This window comes from Poecilia latipinna, unplaced genomic scaffold (assembly GCF_001443285.1).
Source record: "Poecilia latipinna isolate Pla-1442-1.1 unplaced genomic scaffold, P_latipinna-1.0 Scaffold1656, whole genome shotgun sequence".
In the NCBI taxonomy this organism is placed as follows: domain Eukaryota; kingdom Metazoa; phylum Chordata; class Actinopteri; order Cyprinodontiformes; family Poeciliidae; genus Poecilia; species Poecilia latipinna.
This window is the reverse complement of record NW_015114272.1, coordinates 18,083-38,822: the sequence shown is the minus strand read 5'-3', so window position 1 is coordinate 38,822 and position 20,740 is coordinate 18,083. Positions and strand designations below refer to the sequence as shown.

Genomic DNA, 20,740 nt, shown 5'->3' with positions numbered 1-20,740 from the left:
GACCCGACCGCTCCCGCCGAGCGGCGTCGCGACCGAACCGCGCCTACCTGTACAGGTGTTGTTCTGGAGCCTGTAACCATGGCGACAGACACAGCGGAAGCTGCCGGGCGTGTTCTCGCAGCGGCCGCCGGAGCACGGGGACTGACGGCACTCGTCGATGTCTGCGAACACGACGGAGAATCGGAGTTGGACGGGTCCGGTCCAATCAGAACCCAGCGCCTCAGGTGAGAGGCAGGTTAGCGTTACCTGTGCAGATCCCGTTGAGCAGCCCGAATCCAGGCTGGCAGGGCGAGCAGCGGAACGAACCCGGCGTGTTGATGCACTCCTGACCTGGACACCGCAGCGGATCCACGCACTCGTCCACGTCTGGAACACACACAGGTAAACACACACACAGGTAGCAACACACAGGTAAACACACACACAGGTAGCAACACACAGGTAAACACACCCGAAACATCTTCCAGTCAGAGCAGAAATATTGCCTCCTTTACCTTCACAGGTGTTCCCAGTGAGCCTGTAACCATGGTAACAGTCACACCTGAAGCTCCCTGGGGAGTTTTCACAGCGCCCGTTACTGCAGGGATTCTGCTGACATTCGTCCACATCTGGGATTCAACACGAGGAAATAAAAGCATTATAAACAATATTTCAATATTTTTTATACATATTTATTTCTATGTTTAATTTTTTACATTTAGTTGACATTTTTTCCAGTTATCTTTCAACAAAGTCAATATTTTTGGCATTTATTGCTACAAAAGTTTTAATTTTAACTTTTTCTTCAGTTTCAAAAAATAATTTTTTGAACAAATTTAGCTCCGTACTGTCAGCCATGATTCTTCTTCCTCTGAATCTGATAAAAACACTTAAATGAAAAAGTAGATTTCATTCTTCTCCATTTAATCATTTTTAGTTTAAAAGTTATTCTTCAATTTGAAATATTTTGTTTCAATCTCAATATTTTTTTACATTCAATTCTTTTCAGTTTCAGTACAAAGTTTTTGAACAAATTTTATGGCCTCAATTTAGCTCCGTAGATTTAATGAATTACTAACAACTAAACTATTGATTATTTCCAGAGCTTTTAATTGTTTTAAATTTGGTGGAAGACATCTTTTTGATAGCTTACTGTTTTCAGATTTAATATCTGCTATAATTCTGACTGAATTGTTCTTTATATTTGATATTTTGCAATGTTTTTTCCATTTGTCTTGATTCAAATTTGTAATAAAATTATCTGAATAATTTAAGATTCAGGATGAAAAATGACTGCTGAATTTTTTTTTAATAATCAAAAATGTCAAACAGTTTGATGTTCAGATGAAATGAAACATTTTAATAATGAATCATGTTGAGGTTTCGTCCGTCCAGTGGATTTTCTCACCGAAGCAGCGGCTCCGCTGAGCGTTGGGCTGGAATCCCTCATCACACTCACAGGTGTGTTTCCCACCTGGCAGATCCACGCAGCGGCCACGCTCACACACACCTGGTCTGATCTGACACACGCCACGGACAGCTGCACACACACACACACACGCACGCTAATGAATGCACATTGACCTTTCACAATAAACAAATGATAACATGATGAACTAAGCTGAGATCAATACTTTGTTTACATTGTCAATATATTAAAAATGGTCTCAAAACAATATTATTGTTTATCACAATAATTACTGGGACATTTTATCATCCAGTAAAATTTGTTATTGTTGTAACATGACGCTGCCAGAAATATGTTTTATTTTTCTTTAAAAAAATGTAAAATAATTTATTTTTAATCTGAAATTATAAAATACTTCAGAATATGAAAATGTTTTTAACTTTTCCTTTAAAAAACAAAACAAAACCTAAACCTCATTTTGAGTCTGAAGTTCTGAGAAGGTTCAGACTTTGGAGGCAAAATTAATCAGAATTTGGTGAGACAGATTCATATTTAATCTAAAGAATCTATTTCAGATATTTCAACATAAACTGACCCGGTTCTTTACCAACGCACAGCCAGAACCGGATAATCCAGTTCTGGTTCTGGCTCTACTCACGCTGGACTCTGCCGGGCCGGCTGGTCGGGCTCGCAGCCGGCCGTCTCTCCAGACCGGGTGGTTCTGGTCCAGGTCTGGACCCGCGCTCCGAGGTCCGGGGCGGGGCCGGGGTCGGCAGAGAGTCCGCTGGTACCGGCGCCAGGTCGGGTTGCGATCCAGAGGACGGCAACGCCAGCGGCGGCTGCGGCCTCGCCAGAGCCGAGTCCAATCGGCCATTTTGGAATTCCAGTCGGCCATGTTGGGGGTCCGGTCGGCCATGTTGGACCTCCGGTCGGCCATGTTGGACCTCCGGTCGGCCATGTTGGACCTCCGGTCGGCCATGTTGGACCTCCGGTCGGGCCTGAGCAGTTCGGGTTGCAGAACCAGCAGGGGGAGTCGGTCTGGAAACGGCAGTCACGCCCGGCTGAGCAGGGACCTGAATCTGGGACTGGACTGGACCGGTTCTGGTACCAGATGGTGACCCGGATGAACTGGGTCTCTGCTGAGAACTGGAGGCTCCAGCAGTGCTGGACCCGGGAACCAGATCTGCAGGGAAGAAGGAGGTCCAGAACATTAATGAATGATCATCAGAAGTTCTGGAGGTCCGATTCTGCTGAAGGAGAAAAAGGAACCGAGTTTATGTTCCGATTCAAACAAAGAAGCGCTGGTTCCTCCTACTGCTCACTGAAGAAAGAGTGCTGCAAAAACGGTCTTCCTCCCCTTCAAAATAAGAGCATGAATATAAACATCTAACTACCTGAAGGATTCTTAACAGCCGATAATCAAAACTTCAGCACAACTATATTCAAACGAATAAAGTTGAATAGAACTTTAGAAATTATCCGAAACATTTTATTTAGCGGAAGCTAAGTGTGCTAAATATTTCTAAGGTTAGCAAAACTGCTACTCTAAAAATTAGCTCTGCTAACAACTGCCAAGTTAATTTTTAGCTTAGCATTTTATTTATTCAGAAAAAAATAATTTAGCGGAAGCTAAAACTACCAAAAAAAAGAGAAAAAAATTAGCTCTGCTAATAATAGTGGTGCTAATTTTTAGTTTTGGAAGTTATCCAGAAATGTATTTCAGTGAAGATGTATGTATGCTAAGTGTTTTCAAACTTAGCAAAAGGACTGAACCACAAAGCTAAACTAAAAACTTAGCTCCACAAATAACCATGGAGCTCATTTTTAGCTTAGCGATTTAGAATTTATTTGTAACTTTCAAAGTTAGTAAAAATACTAGCGCTAAATGAAAATTAGCTCGCTATTAGCGGATTAGCTAAAGTGTTCCCCAAACTGGTCATCAGTTTTGCCAATTAAGACCAACAAACAGTTTATAGGGAGCATTTTGTAACTGAGATATTTTTGTTCAAATGAATTTGAATAAACGGTTTTCCCAAAAGTAAAAATAACAAAATCTGATTCCTTCTTCTTTTAAACAAACACTTTAACATGTGTTATGATTAAAACCTTCAGAAGCGGCCCAGATAACGTGAGGCGCTGCGTTGGATCCAACTGGATGCTAACCTGAGCCGCCCTGCGCGGTCAGCAGGGATTCTCGGCCCGTCGAATCGCCGTCCACTCTTTGGCTGATCTGCAGAGTCGAAGCCGAGTAATGGTAACCCGGGCCGGCCGGACAGATCTCCTTAAAGGCAACTGAGGAGCAAACAGAGCAAACAGAAAGTCTGACGAAAAGCTCCAGAGAACCACTGGAACAGAACCGACCCACCTGAACCAAAGAAGGGGCACCGCACGCAGTCGGGCCCCCAGGCCTTCCCGACCCGGCTGCAGCAGCAGATCTGCTTGGTGATGTTCCGGACGATGGGCAGGGAGCAGGTATACGGACCCCGACTCGAGCCCAGGACCCGGTAGCACTGACCCTTCTCCTCTGAAATCACGCTCTGCGCTGAGGAGGAAACAGAGACGGAGATACGTCACCGAGCACATTCCGGTCCAAACGGGCCGAGACGCCAGAGCGCCGCATGCAGAACCAGAACATGCTGATCTCTGTCCAGCAGAAACACACAGAGTCCAGTTCCTGGTGCTTTCAGAGAATAAAGGCAGATACAAGACCAGAACCGAGCCGAGCAAAACCAAAACCGGGCCGAGACACAACAATCAGGGAGATGGATGGGAAGTTCTGGACCAACCAAGAGTCAAATACATCTGGAGTTCTTCATTCAGGAGCAGTCAGAAATCCGCTAATAGCGCAGCTAGCTTGTCCTTTAGCACTTTAGCATGTTTGCTAACTTTGAAAACGTTCGGCACACTTAGCTTAACTTAAATTAATTTAGCTGATTTGTAAACTTTCAGTTAAATAAACTTCAACATCTGTGTTGAATTATTCCACTTGTTAGACGTTTATTCATGCTCTTATTTTGAAGAATGTTTACTCAGTAGTTCCATTTCCTCTCCCCATGTTATTCTGTACCCAGAATGCATTGCTGTAGTTGTACAGGAAGCAGCTAAAATCAATGTCCTGCTGCTTTCTGAACGCAGCAGTACCGTGGTCAATTAGCAAAACTCTGCAAAACTTAAACCAAAAATCTGTTCCAAAAAAATCAAAAATCACTTCCCGAACCAGACAGGCTGGATGCAGTAGCAGATTTGATCCTGTAGAGGGCGATATATATTGTAGTACACGGTGGTTATCAACATGATTGAAGTTAGCACTTTAGCATTAGCATACTAAATACTCTGTTGGTATAACTTCTTAGCTACTGCTAAATACCATGTTGGTACAGTGCTAAAGCAGAGCTAACGTTTATGATTAGCACTTCATGGTTAATGCAGTGAACATGCCAGTTAGTGTTGCTCACCACTGTCTGTTCTTTATTACTGTCTCCTACTGCTCTTTTATCAGTAGATGTTGCAGACATTAACTTTCTGTTGTACCTGTTACTCCTGGCTTGGTGTTGCTGTGCTAATCAGCTAACCCGCGCTCTATCTGTAGATTTTACTGCTTCCTGTAACTCAGATGAATCCCTTCTGGTTCAGTTTCTGGGCTCAAAACAAGACAGACACCCAGGAACTGGAGCAAAAAGATTTGGATTTAAAAACAATATCCTGGAAAATGAAAGTTTTTAGAAGCGGAAACAGAGACGATGCCTCAGACAGCAGCCAGACCAGCATCCTGCAGCTCCTTCCTCCTCCGTCGAGGAATGCCGGTCGGAATGACGCAACTGCGGCCAGGATTCACCGAAACCGCCTGAACGCCTCACTTCCCACCTGATGGAAGCCTGTGCATCGCCCCACGGACATTCAGGAGGATTCTGGAAGAGTTGCGTTATTCCTCTGGTGAAGCCAGCGGCGGAGTGTGTGTGTGTGTGTGTTACTTACAGATGCAGATTCCATGTGTGGCATCGAGGATGAACCCCAACCGACACACACAGCTATAGCTCCCCCTGGTGTTCACACAGATGCCGTTCTCACACAGCCCTGGCTGCAGGCACTCATTCACATCTACACACACCAACACACACACGCGTGAGTGACGGGATTTCACTTCCACGACTCCGACATTCAGAGACGGGAGGAGAACTGCTGCAACCCTAAGACCTGAAACTCAGTTCAGAAAACCACGCATGGTTTCTGCAGGAAAATTAATCTGCAGATTAAAATCTCCTGATTATTAAAACCGGAGCAGATATGATTTAGACGAGTTCCTGCAAAACAACTTGAATATAAAAAATATTAATGTTTTTCTATGTTTATGTAAAAAAAAATCTGAATACAAAAAGGAAAATAAAACCTTCTGCTCATGTTTGATATACTGGAGGATTAGCGCCCCCTTCTGGACTGGATAAACTCATCTTAGGAGCCCTCCACCTGCCTCTGACCTTTGACCTCTCTGTGTGGGTGTTTAACTCACCGACGCACTGCGTTCCATTGGTTCGCTCGAAGCCAACAGGACAGCTGCTGTTGCTTTGACCTGCGAACAAATAAAACATCAATTCAGAAAATCAGCATTTATCTAACTTTGGTTAGCTTACTTGACTTTACTTAGGTTTACCGTAATTAGCTTAGCTGATCTTAGTTTATTTAACCTTAGCTTACCTTAACATATGTTACCTTCCTTTATATTTAATAGTTTGGTATTTACATTTGTCAATAACATTTCATCTAGCTTTGACTTCCCACCTCGCCCTTTAATTTACCTAAACCTGGGATAATTCATGGTATTCATGATATTTTTGTCTTACATAAACTTTGCTTCATTTCGTTCATATTAGTTTATTTTATTTTATTTAGCTTAGTGAAGCTTCATTTCTTTTACCTAAGTTTATGTTACCATAGTTTATCTTAAGCTCATTTATTTTACAGATTGTTTATTTGATCTTGTGTCAGTTTTGTTTTAGTTCAGCTTTTTTAATATTTGTTTAGCTTTGCTCAGTTATTTTAAAGTGACAGTTTTGTGTCCTCTGGGGGTTCGCTGTGTTTCTACCTGGAGCTTCAGGACAGAGGCTGCAGTCGGTGAGACCCCAGGCCTTCCCGATTCCCCTGCAGCACACCTCTCTGCTCCTCAGACCAGGAAGTGGAGAGCTGCACTGCAAACACACAAACACAGCGAACACAGATCACACCGCAGGAATAATCTGCTCCAGGAGGATGGAAACTGGCTACATATCACAAAGATTCACAGCGACATCTTAAAGTTCACCGTCTGTCAAACAGGAAGCGGTTTGTTACCTGCCTCCTCTCACCTGTCCGTCTTTCACCTCTCTGAAGCAGTATTTGAAGCCAGACTGCTGGTTGTAGGTACCGCCGCCCCTCAGAGTCTGGGCCTGGATTCTAGCGCCACCTGCTGGAGCCGGAGCCGGGGCGCCAGCCGAACCCGAAGAGGAGGAGGAGGAGAGGGTCCGCAGGGCCGGGCTGGACCCGGACACCTGGAGCGACACGGAGGCAAAGAATCTGTGATTTTGTTCAAGTTAGACAGAATTTAATAAATAAAAACAACAAAGATAATTAATCACACATGGAGATTAAACGAAAAACTAAATTAGTAAAATAAATTAAACTTTTTAAAAATAAAGTTAATACAGGGAAATTAATTTTTTTTACAACATAGTGCAAAATGAAAAAAATATAGGAACTACCAAATGAAACTATTAAAAAAGTCTAATAAAACTATTAAAATAATGTAAAAAGTATTCAAGTAAGAAATTTTAAAAAACAAAAGTGAAAGATAAAATAACTAAATAAATTGAAAAATATTAGTAAGAATTAAATAAAAATAGAATCAAATACACAATTTAAAATAAATTCAAACTAAATTTGTAAAAAGACATAATTTAAAGAATGTCAAATGAAAATCCCAAAATAAATCAAAATTCAATTAAATTCATAAAAAAACTGAAACCAAAATATTTCCTAGTTTTTTGAGCAACTTGAACAGGAAGTTGATTCTGATTGGATGAGAGGAGATGACTGGCTTTACCTTCATCACCTGGTGGATCTTCACGCTGGCCTCTGGGGGGTGCTGAACTCTGACCTTTACCATGCGGGGGTCTTCGTGTTTGGTAAAAGAAACATGAAACTCACAGACAAACCAAACGTTTCTCTGAAAACATAAAAACGTCTCATAAACACTTTGACCAGCGAGGTGCGTCGACTCACCTGCGGACGGCGGCGCCGCCCGGGTCTGGCCGAGCGGCAGCAGGAACTCCGACCGCATCAGCTCCTGATTGGCCGCCGCGGAGGAGGGCAGCGGCAGCCGGACGATCTCATTGGTGGAGGCGGCGCCGGGGGGCGGGACGGGGATCTGGCAGAACTTCCCGGTGAAGTTAGCGGGGCAGAGGCAGCGGTCCGTCTGCAGGCAGACGCCGCCGTTCTTACAGAGCAGCGGGCAGAGGACTGCGGAGGAGATGGACCGGGTTCTGCTCAGTCCGGGTCCTTTTGGGTCGGAACCAGCAGCAGAACGGCTGAACAGAGGCTCAATGATCACAGCACTGCGAAAACTGAACTGCATTATTAGATTTTTTTTATTTTATTTTATTACTGGTAATATTTGAAACCTCTAAGCTTTTTAAATTTGTCTAAATCCTGGAAGCTAACCAGGGATGAAGCCTGAAACCTCCATGTTTAAGAGGCAAAGCTGAATTAGTTTGTTCCTGTTAAATAAAGAGAAACTAAACATTTAGATCATCTAATTATTCTGTTTGTCACAGAAAAGTACAAAATTTATAATTAAATTTAAGAATTTCTCCAAAAATATGAAATTATTTTTACTGTTAAAATTTAAATGCAAAATATGTGGAAATGTTTGTAAATATGTTGCTACATATTAAATTTAATTTCTAACAGACTTTAGACAAAAAAAAACAAATAAGTATTTATTAAATAACATTTTAATAATTAGTGGTCTTAGTTTAAACCCACAAAGAAATAGAAAAAATTAAATATCAAAATAATGATCCTAATAATCCAAATAATTCACGAGCTCGGGGTCAGATCCTAATATTACACTAAAATATGAGCAAAATGATAAAGTTCAATATTCCAAACAAAATTTTTAATGAACTTCCAAAAATTAATCCAAACAATAAAATGTTTAGTAAGACATTTTAATTGTTTGAAAAAAATTCAGTAAAAAAAATTTAATTATTCCACATTTTTTTACTGAGTGGTTTTGCTTTGTTGGAATTCCCAGTCTGTAATCACCAACATTCCCAGTTCATCCATATCAGAGCACTAACAGGTGAAAGGTGAGGCTGGCGCCAACAGAACCAGCCACCACTTCCTGTTTCCTGTTTGAGCCGACGCCACAGGAAGTGGCTACATTGTTAGTCCGAGAGCTGCTGAAGTCCAAAATGCCGCCGATCAGACGGAAACTCACGGAAACCTCTGGGTGTTTACAGTGCTTTTACTTTGGAGGAGGGACCAGCGCCATCATGGACCCTGAGTGAGTGAGTGAGTGAGTGAGTGAGTGAGTGAGTGAGTGAGTGAGTGAGTGAGTGAGTGAGTGTGTTTGCTACGCTCAGGTTAGCTGCTACAGAGTGGATTTGTCCTGCACGATTATCGAACTGAACCACAGATGGAGCACATCAACGCCGAGTCTGGAGCGAGTTTCAGGCCCAAACCCAGAAAACAGCCGAGCTCGAGGTAAACAAAGGCGCACTGTGACATCATGAACACAGAAAAATCACAGAAACACAAACAATCTGTTGGGCTCAGCGTAGGAGGAGAAAACTCTGGAGTTTAAAACCTCCAGCAAGAAATCAGATAAAAGGCAACATGGTAGGTTTTTCTTCAAAAAGACAAACTTAGTTTATCTTCCGTAAAAACAATAGAAGGGGTAAAACATCCAGGGGGTAAATACTTCGAAAGAGACTTTATGACTCCACAAAGATCCTGGCTCAGCGTACAGCTAACTAAATGTTACACAATATGAAGTGAAACAAAAGAAATGTGTTCCAACATTACTGCAAAGATCATGTTTCAGAGATTCATATTTAAAAAATAAACCATTTCTAAACTTTGACTCTAAGCCAGTGGTTCTTAACCTGGGAGGTGACCAACAGAAGCAATAATCAATCACATGATAAACTGAAACAAACTTAATTTCCATTTCAGTGATTTTTTTTGTTTTTCTTTTCTACCAAAAACTGGATGATAAAAGTCTTCAGTCTGCTGCTCTCAACTAAACTCTTTATTGAAGGATAATTTTGTTTCCAGAGACTTTATATTTCATTTTATTTATTGTTTGTTTTGTTAAGTTTGGATATTTAAAACATCTTCCAGTTCCAGAGTTAAATATTCATTAGAATTTAAAGTTTTTAAAGTTTCTTGATCTTAGCAAATGTTTTCTTTCATCATTATGCCATTATTACCATTATATTACTGGAAAATGGTCTCAAAACAACAATATCAGCATTATCACAATAACTTCTAGGACAATTTATCATCCAGAAAACCATATTATCAAGAAGCCTGGTTTCAGGTTATTTCAGTCATTAGAGGAGAACCAACAACTTCATCAAAAGCGTCAAAGTGTTTCCATTGCAGTTTCAAAAATGTTGAAAAACCACTTCAACCTTGCACAAAGACTTTAATTAAAAAGAAAACATTTTTTTCAAAACTGGCATTTCCACTAAAATTTATCGTCACAATTTCCTGGTCAACGGAAACGCAGCTAGAGAGGAAAAACTGCTGCGGATATGTTACAGTAAATATCTGGTTTCAGCTGTATTATGGATAAAATGCAACTGAAGTATTGCACAGCCAGACTCAGGTCGTCCCTCTCATGTTGAGGTGATTTTCTGGCTGCATGGGAAAGCCTGACCTGAAGGCTTTTATTTGGAAAATGTCACGTAAGCAACAGTAAATCATACAGAGGGAGTCAGAAGAACTGCGACCGTTGAACTCATTACTGCACCGCTGTAATGTTGGCTACAGTTTACACAAACAGAGAAAAACAAGACACTCCTTCAAACATTTCTGCTCTTCGTGTTAAATCACTAAAAACTGAGCAGAGAACAGCTGTAAGGTCAGGGGAGTTGACCTCTGACCCCATGATGTCACCACCCCCACCCTTTTACCTCCCAAAGCTTGTGTTTGTGTTCATTACCTCACTGCAAGTTCAAACAGTCACACATCACCAGCAAAACATCCTGCACACATCAATCAGAGGTGCTGTGTGTGTGTGTGTGTGTACTTGCATACTGGTCCTCTACATATAGAGGACCAGTTCCTCCACTTTAACCCACAAATTGAGGTCACTGTGAAGAGCGAGGACATTTTCGCTGCAGCTCTACTTGTTAGGTTTAGAGATGCGATGTGAATTAAGTTTTGTTAAGATCAGGAATAGACTAGTAATGGTTAGACTAGGAACTGATTTAGGTTTAGGAAGTAGTGATCACCACTAACTAAACAACTAGCTGCGCTAACCATGAAGCAGTAATCGTAAACATTAGTTCCGCTAAGTGCGACACCAACACAATATTAAACCTAAGCTAAGCTCAACACTAACAGCATTTAACTAAAGCTAAAGCTCAATCAGTAAATTCAAATACGTTTCGTTTTTGTTTAACAATTCTGGCTTTTTATTTATGCAAGTGCTGTATTCCTCATATACACTCATTTGCTTGTTTGTTGTATACTTGTAATTTGTTCAACTGAATATTTCAGCAGCAAGGCAGTTCAAATCTGTTGCACCATAAAAATACAAGAACAAATCATAAAAACATCATACAGTCAACAATTGAGAAACCAGTAACAAACAAAATGAATGGAGATTAATACAAAGTCCAAATATGGTGCAAAATATTAGGACTTTGTATCGACTTCTGTGTGTGTGTGTGTGTGTGTGTGTGTGTGTGTGTGTGTGTGTGTGTGTGTGTTCTGCTACTTATAGCACTGTGAAAACCGTGAGCACAATATGCATTGCAAGGACTTAACTCTGTAGCAAGAAAAAAAACTACGATTTCTGATCAAATCAATAGATGTGATCAAGATTAAATATGCTTGGAAATGTTCAGGAAGTAAATAAAGGTTGCTTTCTATGCTCAGAAATACTTATTTTCGGTTATTACAGCTAGGAACTGGAGACCAGGCCTGAAATCTGGGTGACAGACTCTGACCTGAACCTTTAGAGTTACATAAAGACAGTTAGAAAGTCGGCCTTCTGTCACCTGAAGAACATTTCCAGGACTAAAGGACTAAAGTCCCAGCAAGATCTAGAGAATTGACTTTAAAATACTTCTGTTAGTTTGTAAATCACTGAACAGCTTAGCACCAAATAAGTTTAAGACACTGAGTAAATCAGGACTAAAACCCACCTGTTCAGAGCTGCTTCAACACATTTGATGTGTATTTGCTTGGAGATTCAGATGATATGACAAAATGTGATGTTTATTGCTTGTTTCATAATTGATGACTGAACAATGTTTTTATGTTTTTCACTTTGAACTGCCTTGTTGCTGTAATGTATTATACAAATAAACTTGACTTATTTTGTTTTGAGAGTTGTCAGCTAATGAAAAATGAAAGCCACATGTCAGCGCCGTTTCCTCTCCCTGTAACTCTTTTTCCATTAAACTGTGCAACATTGTGTACTCATTAAGTTAAAATCCTTTGAGTTGCAGAACATAAAAGACATCTGGATCTTTCCAGCTTTTCATGTTCAACAAATCCAGCTTCAAAAACAAAAACACACGATCAGAGTGAGCAAAAAACCAAATTCATCTGTTCAGTTTTCATATAAATTTAAGAGGAAGCTGCTGATCAACTGATCATCTTCAGAGTGAAACCTCAACAGCAGCTCCTGCTCCAGGGCATTAGCACAATGCTAATGTGGAAAGACGATAACAATGACCTGAGAGAAGCAGCCGCTCCTTTATTCTCCATCAGGGTGTGTCAGGTGACGTTCCCCTGTGCTGTTTTTGGTAAACGTTCAAAGCCTGAACTTGAATTAGCATGTCAGCGCTAACAGAGTTCAGTGTGTTGAGTGAAGCTGCTCCAGCTCAGCCATGTGACCTACAGATCGCTGCGTCTGAAGAAGAGCCAGTGAATATTTGGGCCTTCTGGACTGATCCCAGATCAGGAGAAGTTAAATCATTGCTGTCGGCAGCAGCAGGTCTGACAGACGCTTTCTCCTGAAATGTCGAAGCTTTTCTGGCTTTGATGCAGTTTATGGGACCATTCTTGGTAACACTTTATTTGAAGGGGGTGAATAAGACTGACATGACACTGTCATACCCACCTGTTGTGAACATGAGTAAGTCTTTATGAATATTTATGACTGTTGTCATAAAGTAATTCGGTAAATCGTGACACTTTTAATACAAAGTTGACATTATTCAAAATGTCATCATGACAACTTGACATTAAGCAAGAAATTATAACTTGTCATGAATGTAATAACAGGTGAATTTTAAAATGTTATCCTTATAAGACAGCATTAACAAGTCATGAACATTTCCAGTTACCTCAAGTAAAGTGGACCACACTTACTTGAAGTAACTGGAAATGTTCATGACTGTCATTAAAGCGAAAGAGCAATGACCCTCAATGACATCTTCATTACTAGTTTACTGTGATACACTTTAACAGAGGAGAATAATGTCACAATTATGGTCTAATGACAGCAAAAAGTATGTGTAACAAGTGACTTATTAATGCTGTCTTATAAGGTTAACATTTTAAAATTCACCTGTTATTACATTCATGACAAGTTATAATATCTTGCTTAATGTCACAACAAAGTCATTTTTGTCTAGATTAATGTCAAGTTGTCATAACAAAGACATTTTGAATAATGTCAACTTTGTATTAAAAGTGTCATAATTTACCGAATGACGCTTTATGACAACAGTCATGAATATTCATGAAGACTTATTCATGTTCATGACAGGTGTTATGTCATGTTTATGACAGTGTCATGTCAGTCTTATTCACCCCCCTTCAAATAAAGTGTTACCCCATTCTTCACCAGTTGGACTAATCTAATCTGATCTAATCTAATCTAATGCTTTTAGTGGGTTTGTATGTTAAATCTGTAAGGAATTGATGAAGTGTTAACATTTTTATAGGTAAACTACAGAAAAAATGTTTTTTTTTCTTCATTTAAAAACAGATCAAGATCAGTCAAGTTGGATGGAGAACAACAGATTCTCAGGTGTGGACTTTGACTAGGCCATTCTAACCAAACAATCAATCAGCTTTGATATAAAGTTGTTTTACAAAGTGGTGGTTGTGGCTCCCTTGGGAACCACCAGGAGGCGCTAGGCAGGCCCCAGAAAGCTGGAGAGGATGACAAAAATAAATGCAACAGTAAAAAAAAAAAAAAGGATCTCAATTTCTTAAATAATTTGTTCTTTATCGTTTTTTATTTTTTTATGTTGTTAAAGGCTCATCTGGGGATGCGCAATGCTAACTAGCTTAGGCTAGAAATTATATTTTTCAGTGTTTCTTTATACTAAACTTTTGTCACTAAAATGAACAAGAAAGAAATAATTTTTTCTATAATAAAATATAATCTGTTTTTCAATCATTGTAACAAAATATAAGTTAAAATAATTTGTTGTAAAGTTAATTTTTCTGACTGGCTGCCAGTCAAATCAGTCAAGCTAGTATAGCGAGCGCAAAATGGAAAAGTTTCTGGCGAGAAAAAGACCAAAAGAACCTGCAGTGGAGGACGGCCATCAAAAACCAAGTAGTCACGGAAAATTTAAATCAGAAGGCAGCGCTTATGCAACCGAGTAGAGAATTAAAAACACTAAAAGTTCATGTTTATTTACTTATTTTTGTAGCATTGTAAGCCTGTTTTAATAAGCAATACATCAATTATTCGCCTGATAAATTAAAACAAACTCCATAATTTCAATTTGCATGATTAATGGTTTTTCTCTGGATTCTTTTCTACCAGAAACTAGAAGACAACCATGTTCAGTCTGCTCCGGTCTCATCTAGAATTTGTTAAGGACCATTTTGTTGTCCTACACAGGACAACATTTATTATATTTATTTGTTTCAGATGTGAATCAGCTTTTGCTATAATCTGGTTCGACGCATCAACTGGTGACGTTTATGACTCCGTTAGATATTATCCCTTTTTAAATAAAGTTCAATAATCAACTGTAAGCTGAACTCTGGTTGGTTTTAAACACTGTAAAGCAGATTTAAAAAGTTGTGAACATTTTCTCCTGTAGATCTGAACTGATCCTTGTATCAAATCCTGAGATAAAAAAAATATAAACCCCAAAGACAAGCCATGCACTCTTTAGACTCGGTGACATCTTTGCTGCCTGTGGCCAAAAATAAACTCGTTTAACAGAAAGACACATCGTTATTTTATGACAAGCTGCTTTTCATGTTCCATTATTTCTTTGTGCACAAAATCCTATGAAGTTTAACGTATGTGATGTTTCTGAACCCAATGCTGCTGAATGTGAGGCGATCATTGTCCCATTTTTTAACAGAACAAGGTCTGAGCACCCTCTAGGGGATTTACAGGAGTTATCTGATTGGTGGTTTGAACACAACCTAAAGCTTTCCCCGTTGCATCAGCGACCAGCCATGCAGCCTGAATGTTGCCGGGTTTAGTCCCAGATCCTGGGAACTTACAGACTCTGAAGCCGGGACCGTGAGCGCCGTCTCGCCTTCCTGCGGCTCCGCCATCGGCACTGTACAGCGTGGTCATGTTGCCCTGCTCGCAGCGGTTGATGCAGCCGTCCTGGTTGCAGAGCACCTTGCAGATGGTCGGCGTGAACATCACCTGAATCCTCTCCAGTCCTCTTCTGGTTCCCGTCTGCCCCCACGTTGGCCCAGGAGAGGCCAAGAAGATGAAGAGGAGCGGGAAGCAGGCGAGTCGAGGCCGCTGCATGTTCACAGTTGCAGGCAGAGTTTGTGAATTTGTTGCATGGCCAGGAACCCTCAAAGCTCTACGCTCTCCGAATCTGAACTCGCTCTCCGTTTCTTGCTAGTTGGTGGAGTGAAAACAAGCACTGGAGGAGGAAAAAAAAGGGAGGAAGAAGAAAACGCCATCTCCCTCCCCTTCCCTCCCCGGTCAGTTTTCACTAAACCCTCGAGTGTGAGCAGGCAGAGAGAGAGCTGCAGATAATTGGAAGCAGTGTGCAGCGCTGGGCTCAACTCCAAACTAAATGTTTAGCAGGGATCTGCTCCATTGGTCGGCGTGCGGAGCGCCAGCGGTTACTCCTCTTCCTCGCTCCTGAGGCCCCGTATCTCTGGTTTCGTAACGCACTGCCGAGCTTTAGAGGATGTCAGGCTGATGATGCAACCTGGTTTTGGATTTCAGGGGTCGGGTTGCTCAGTGTCTTCATGTTGCTGCAGGCTGAGCAGGAACTGCTGAGTTTACTCACTTGTTGTTGACATGTTGTTGTCTGCTGAACCTGATTTGTTGCTGTCGTGTTTACATGACGCATCTGGAGCTCTGATTCCTCCCAGTTTCCTCTGCAGCTCCTCTGAGGAGCTTCAGGCTCAGCAGCTGGGCTTTAAAGTTGGTCAACTTGTCCTAAAGCTCAAAGAAATAAAAATGTCTCCACATATTTCCTAGGAAGTGATGAAGTACGATCTGTCGGCGAAATGTTGAAGCCTTGGCTGAGAAACACATCAAGGGAAACATCATGTTTATGTCCAACTGCTTTTCTGCAAGGAAAGTAGAGTTTCTGGTATTATTGGCATGTAAATTCATCTTAGCTTCATTTATTTTACCTCAGCTCAAGGTAATTTATCTGACCGTATATTGGTTTATGCTATTTTATTAGCCCAAGCTTTGTTTATCTTAATTTCTCTTTTTTATGCACCTATTTAAGATGAGCTCAGTTGGATTTGTCGTAGTTTACCTCAGTTTAATTGATCTTATTTTAACATTTACAGATTTGAGCTAAATGTTCATTTTGTTATATTTTTGTGATTTCTTGCATGGAAACAAACTCAAACATCAGAATCTTGTCACAGTTTCAGCTCTGACCAAGCTTAGTTTGATTCTCATCTCCCTTCAGAGCTCCATCTGATTTTTTTCTCCCATTGAGTTTGATTTGTCCGGTTGAATTTCAACTCGGATAGTCAGCAGACAGAAAGAGGATTCATAAAAGACTGACGTTGTTGTTTTATCTTGTAGTCTGCCTGTAGTTTTGGCGATGGCAGCAGAGGAACTGAGCGAAGCCGTTCAGTCCGTGTTGGTCACGCTTCCAAATATGGAAGAATTAAAGTCGGAGCAAGAGGAATGTTTAAGACATTTTGTGCCTGATAGAGATGTCATGGCTCTACTCTCCATGAGTTTGTGTAAAGTACACGCAATTTCCGGTAAGCTTTCTCAAGCTAAAGCTAGCTAACGTTAGCTACTAGATAAAATCAGATCCAATTGTTTAAACCTTCAGCAGAAGCCTCCAGGAAGAAATCACTGAAGTCTTGGTGAGTCCTTTGATTGGAAGGTGTCCAGAAAGCATCGCTCAAACTGGTTCTTCAGATGGGGAAGAGCAGCAGCTCCACTCTGAACTCAGAGTCTTAAGTCTGATTAAAAACACCAATCATCTGAATACCAGAGGAGCACGTCATACACCAGGGACACCATAAAGCCCGATGTAGGAAGGAGGCCATTTGGCAAACACTCTGCGAACAGGGATTAGAGGCACGCAGGCTGTCCGCCATCTTGCTACTAAGCTCTTCTTCTGTGGTGTGTAGAGCCCTCTGTTGATGTAGCATCTCTGGTTCCCACAATGATGGCTTTCAACAAAACACCCACTGCGGTTGCTGTTGCTTTGTCTTCAGGTGTTCGTCACGCTGATGAACCGGGAAAACCACAGCGACCGACTGGAACCAGACTGGACGTTCTGGAACCTCGTTCTTCTACTGGAAACGCACGACATCAATTCAGAACCACATCCAGGATCCAAAGCAGGTTCCAAACTGCTCTGGTGGAAAGTCCCATCAGTAGTCTTAGGGTCACTGCAATAAGGAACCAACGTCTGGTTCCTGAACCTGGATTCCCAAGCAAACTTCCAGGCTCAATGCAGCACATGATCAAACCTCCTCAAAGGTTAAACATCCTGCTGCAGTCTGGTTCCCCTAAAGGGTTTCATTCCCGCCAGCCCAGTTCAGTCCACTTTAACCCGACTCCAGTCTGTTTGTCTAGAAAGTCTGGTCCGGTTGGTGAGGTGTGAATGCTAACCAACCTCAGACTTCTGGTCCTCCAAATCTCGGTCTGGGTTCGGTCAACTCTGGTTTGGTTTGAATGTGAACGCCAAGTGGACCAGAGACCGCTCCAAAAGTAGGAAGTGGACTACAGCGCAGGGCATTCTGGGTAAATACAACTAAAGCTAACATGCTAGACTAGCGCTAGCAGCAAATAAGGCTCCTGGTCTTTAGCCAAAGACTAAAGAGAAATCCTCCAACCACTAAAATCTGACGCCTCCATCTTGTTTCCATCTGGTGAAGAAGGAAGTTGCTCTCAGTGTCTTCAGAGGTTTTGTGTCATTTCCTTCAGTGGTTCTTGGTGCAGCGCCCCCACAGGCCAGGAGGGGAACAGGTTAGTTTGACTCAGAGCCACAGCAGCTGGAGGTGGAGCAGATGTTCTGGTTCCAGTAGAACCGGGTCGACTGGACCATCAGGGGGATAAAAAACCTAAATGTCAACCCTAAATCTCTTCAACTTGATACATGGCAGGAGCTTAGAGAATTTTATGTACTTCAACACATTTACATTCTGTTTTTGTGTTTTTGAGAGTGCAGTACCCGATTCCTTGGATCAGAGTGAACAGTAAAGGACCAGCTGAGGCTGTAACGTTGGAGCTAAAATAATAATAAATAATAATAATAATAATGCTCTCAGTGACACTTTCTCCCACTGGTGGTGTTTGTAGTGTTTCTGCCTCACTGATCCTGACTTTACATCAGCCCTCATTCAGTCAGGACATGAGATCATAGACAAACACATGCAGAAACAACCAGGCTCTATTCAGCCAAACACTGTGGTCCTCTCCCCTGCTGGGGCCCCGCGGGGGCCCCGCCGGCACACCAGACTGGTGTCGGTCTCACAGGTTGATCCCTGCTGTCAGGCCATTGCTTGTTGGAATCCGTCCATTTTCCAGTGCCTTCGCTGGACGTTGGCTCTGCTGGTGGGAGGCCAGCAAGCGAGCGCAGATAGCCTTAAATGGGCAACTTTTTCCTGCTCCGTTGGAAGCATCATGATGTTATTAAGAATATACAGTGGAAAACCATGGATACAGGAAGGAAAGAGCGCAGGTTGTTCTAATGTGGGGATCATTGTTGTAAACAGCAGGGAGAAAGGTACCTACAGTAAAAACCACCTAGGAAGTTTCTCCTCCTGATGGTCCGGTCGACCCGGTTCTACTGGAACCAGAACATCTGCTCCACCTCCAGCTGCTGTGGTTCTGAGTCAAACCAGCCTGTTCCCCTCCTGGCCTGTGGGGGCGCTGCACCAAGAACCACTGAAGGAAACGACACAAAACCTCTGAAGACACCGAGTTCACTTCCACTGAACCCAGACCCAGGTTGGGAGGACCAGGGGTCAGAGGTTGATTAGTGTTCACACCTCACCCGCCGAACCGAACTTTGACTAGACAAATGGACCGGAGTCGGGTTAACATGGACTGAACAGAGTTGGTGTTTTTGTAGCCTCAGTGGTTGGACTTGATAGAAACATCTGCTGATGGAAACACAAAGATCCCAACAACAGAGGTGGTGAAAGTTGGATCTCTTGGTAAAACTAACAGCTAAAAGCTACAGCTCAGCTTCTGCACAACAGAAAACCATCATGATAAATGGTTTCATTTTTATTTTTGCACCAGTGTCCTTCACACATGAATGAAACATTTAGACCTGTAGCTGATCCTGCGCCCCCTGATGAAGAACGGTCTGAGGTATTTTCTTCCAACAGCTGAACAATAACAGGAACTGTTTACTGGTCTAATCGCAGCAATCAGACCTGAACCGTGTGACTGCTTTAACACGCAGCTTATCTGAGGTTTACAGTGAACACCAGGCCGCCGGCTCCATTAACACGTCATGGACGGAAAACATTCCAGCAGCAGCTTAACGGCCTGCGCTGTATTCACTTTATCTCACAGAACCAACTTATCAGCCACAAAATGATCCACGTTCTGAGGTATGCTACATATACGACCCTGTTCATTTACTTAAACAACAACCCAACCGACTGTCTGCAAGACAGGAAGGAAAAACACACTGAGGTCCAACATTTACAGGAAAACATCAGACTGTATGCTGCTACAAATATAGGAAAATATCAAACGGGCTCGTTTGAAGGAAAATAATCGTTTCTAGAAAGCATGTAATTAAAGTGTCATAATACTTATTTTATTTTGACATGACTGTGTAGTTTTTATTAAGAGGTTAAAATCAAGAAAGGTAATCCTGAGCCAAAAAATTATTTATATCAGATAAAATCTGTTATAAAAACATTTAAAATGAGAGCTTTACAACTAATTTGATATGATTTTCTATTTTAAATCTAATCGTTTAATATTTAACTCTTTAAAGAAGTTTAGCTTCTAAGAAACCTCATGCTAATGTGGCGCTAATGCTAAGCCAGCTAATACAAAAATGACATTCATTCTCCTGTACTTTATATCAGTCATAAAATAGTTAATAGTTAGTAGTTTTACAATTAATTTCACAGAACAATGTGTTTTAAATTGAACTGTTTTAATATTTACTTCCTAAAGAAGTTTAACTTCTAAGAAAACCGTAGCTAATGTAGCACTAATGGGTAATGCTAAGCCAGCTAATATAAAAAAAAAGCTATTTATTTTCACATACTTATTTCATATCAATAGATGTCTTCATGTTTATTCCAAAATTCTGACAGAACCATCTGAAACCGAGACTCACTGGACCAGGAAACGTTTTCTGTTGCCCCGGGTTACAGCACTGGCAGCCATCATGGTCTGCTGCTGCTGTAGCTCATCTGCTTCAGGGCTCCGGCTGTTTGGCCGTCAGCTGTTCTGCAACGTCTGGTGGTAACGAGTGCTGCAACTGCAACGCGACTAATTTACAGCTTTTTCAAATGTTTTGTCACGATTTATCACAGGGGTCCCCAAACTTTTCCTGTGAGGGCCACACAACTTTTCCCTTCTCTGCTGGGGGCCGGAGTCAGTTTGTAACAGAAAAAGTGACGATTGCAGGAGCCTAAATGTGAAAATATATTGTTTTCCAGAAAGCACAAGCAAATAACCCTCTCTGGGTTCTTCACAGAAAAAAATCCAGGAAATAACACTAT

At 41.5% G+C, this 20,740-nt stretch overlaps 1 protein-coding gene across 7 annotated transcripts in view; it reads right to left on the bottom strand.

Moving 5' to 3' along the window:
• Positions 1-20,740, bottom strand: part of ltbp4 (latent transforming growth factor beta binding protein 4) — a 42,255-nt gene that overhangs the window by 9,742 nt on the left and 11,773 nt on the right. For 3 of the 7 annotated variants that reach the window (XM_015059730.1, XM_015059732.1, XM_015059734.1), the window contains 13 exons: positions 7,640-7,876; positions 7,461-7,531; positions 6,727-6,909; positions 6,468-6,570; positions 5,895-5,954; positions 5,363-5,485; positions 3,753-3,929; positions 3,551-3,679; positions 2,046-2,570; positions 1,388-1,519; positions 495-608; positions 247-366; positions 48-161 (listed from right to left, as the gene is read on the bottom strand). In XM_015059730.1, coding sequence (XP_014915216.1) covers positions 48-161; positions 247-366; positions 495-608; positions 1,388-1,519; positions 2,046-2,570; positions 3,551-3,679; positions 3,753-3,929; positions 5,363-5,485; positions 5,895-5,954; positions 6,468-6,570; positions 6,727-6,909; positions 7,461-7,531; positions 7,640-7,876 — 2,088 coding nt within the window. Of the gene's footprint in view, positions 1-47; positions 162-246; positions 367-494; positions 609-1,387; positions 1,520-2,045; positions 2,571-3,550; positions 3,680-3,752; positions 3,930-5,362; positions 5,486-5,894; positions 5,955-6,467; positions 6,571-6,726; positions 6,910-7,460; positions 7,532-7,639; positions 7,877-15,085; positions 15,989-20,740 lie in introns of those variants that run through there. The other 4 variants (XM_015059735.1, XM_015059733.1, XM_015059736.1 and 1 more) reach the window with 3 other exon arrangements.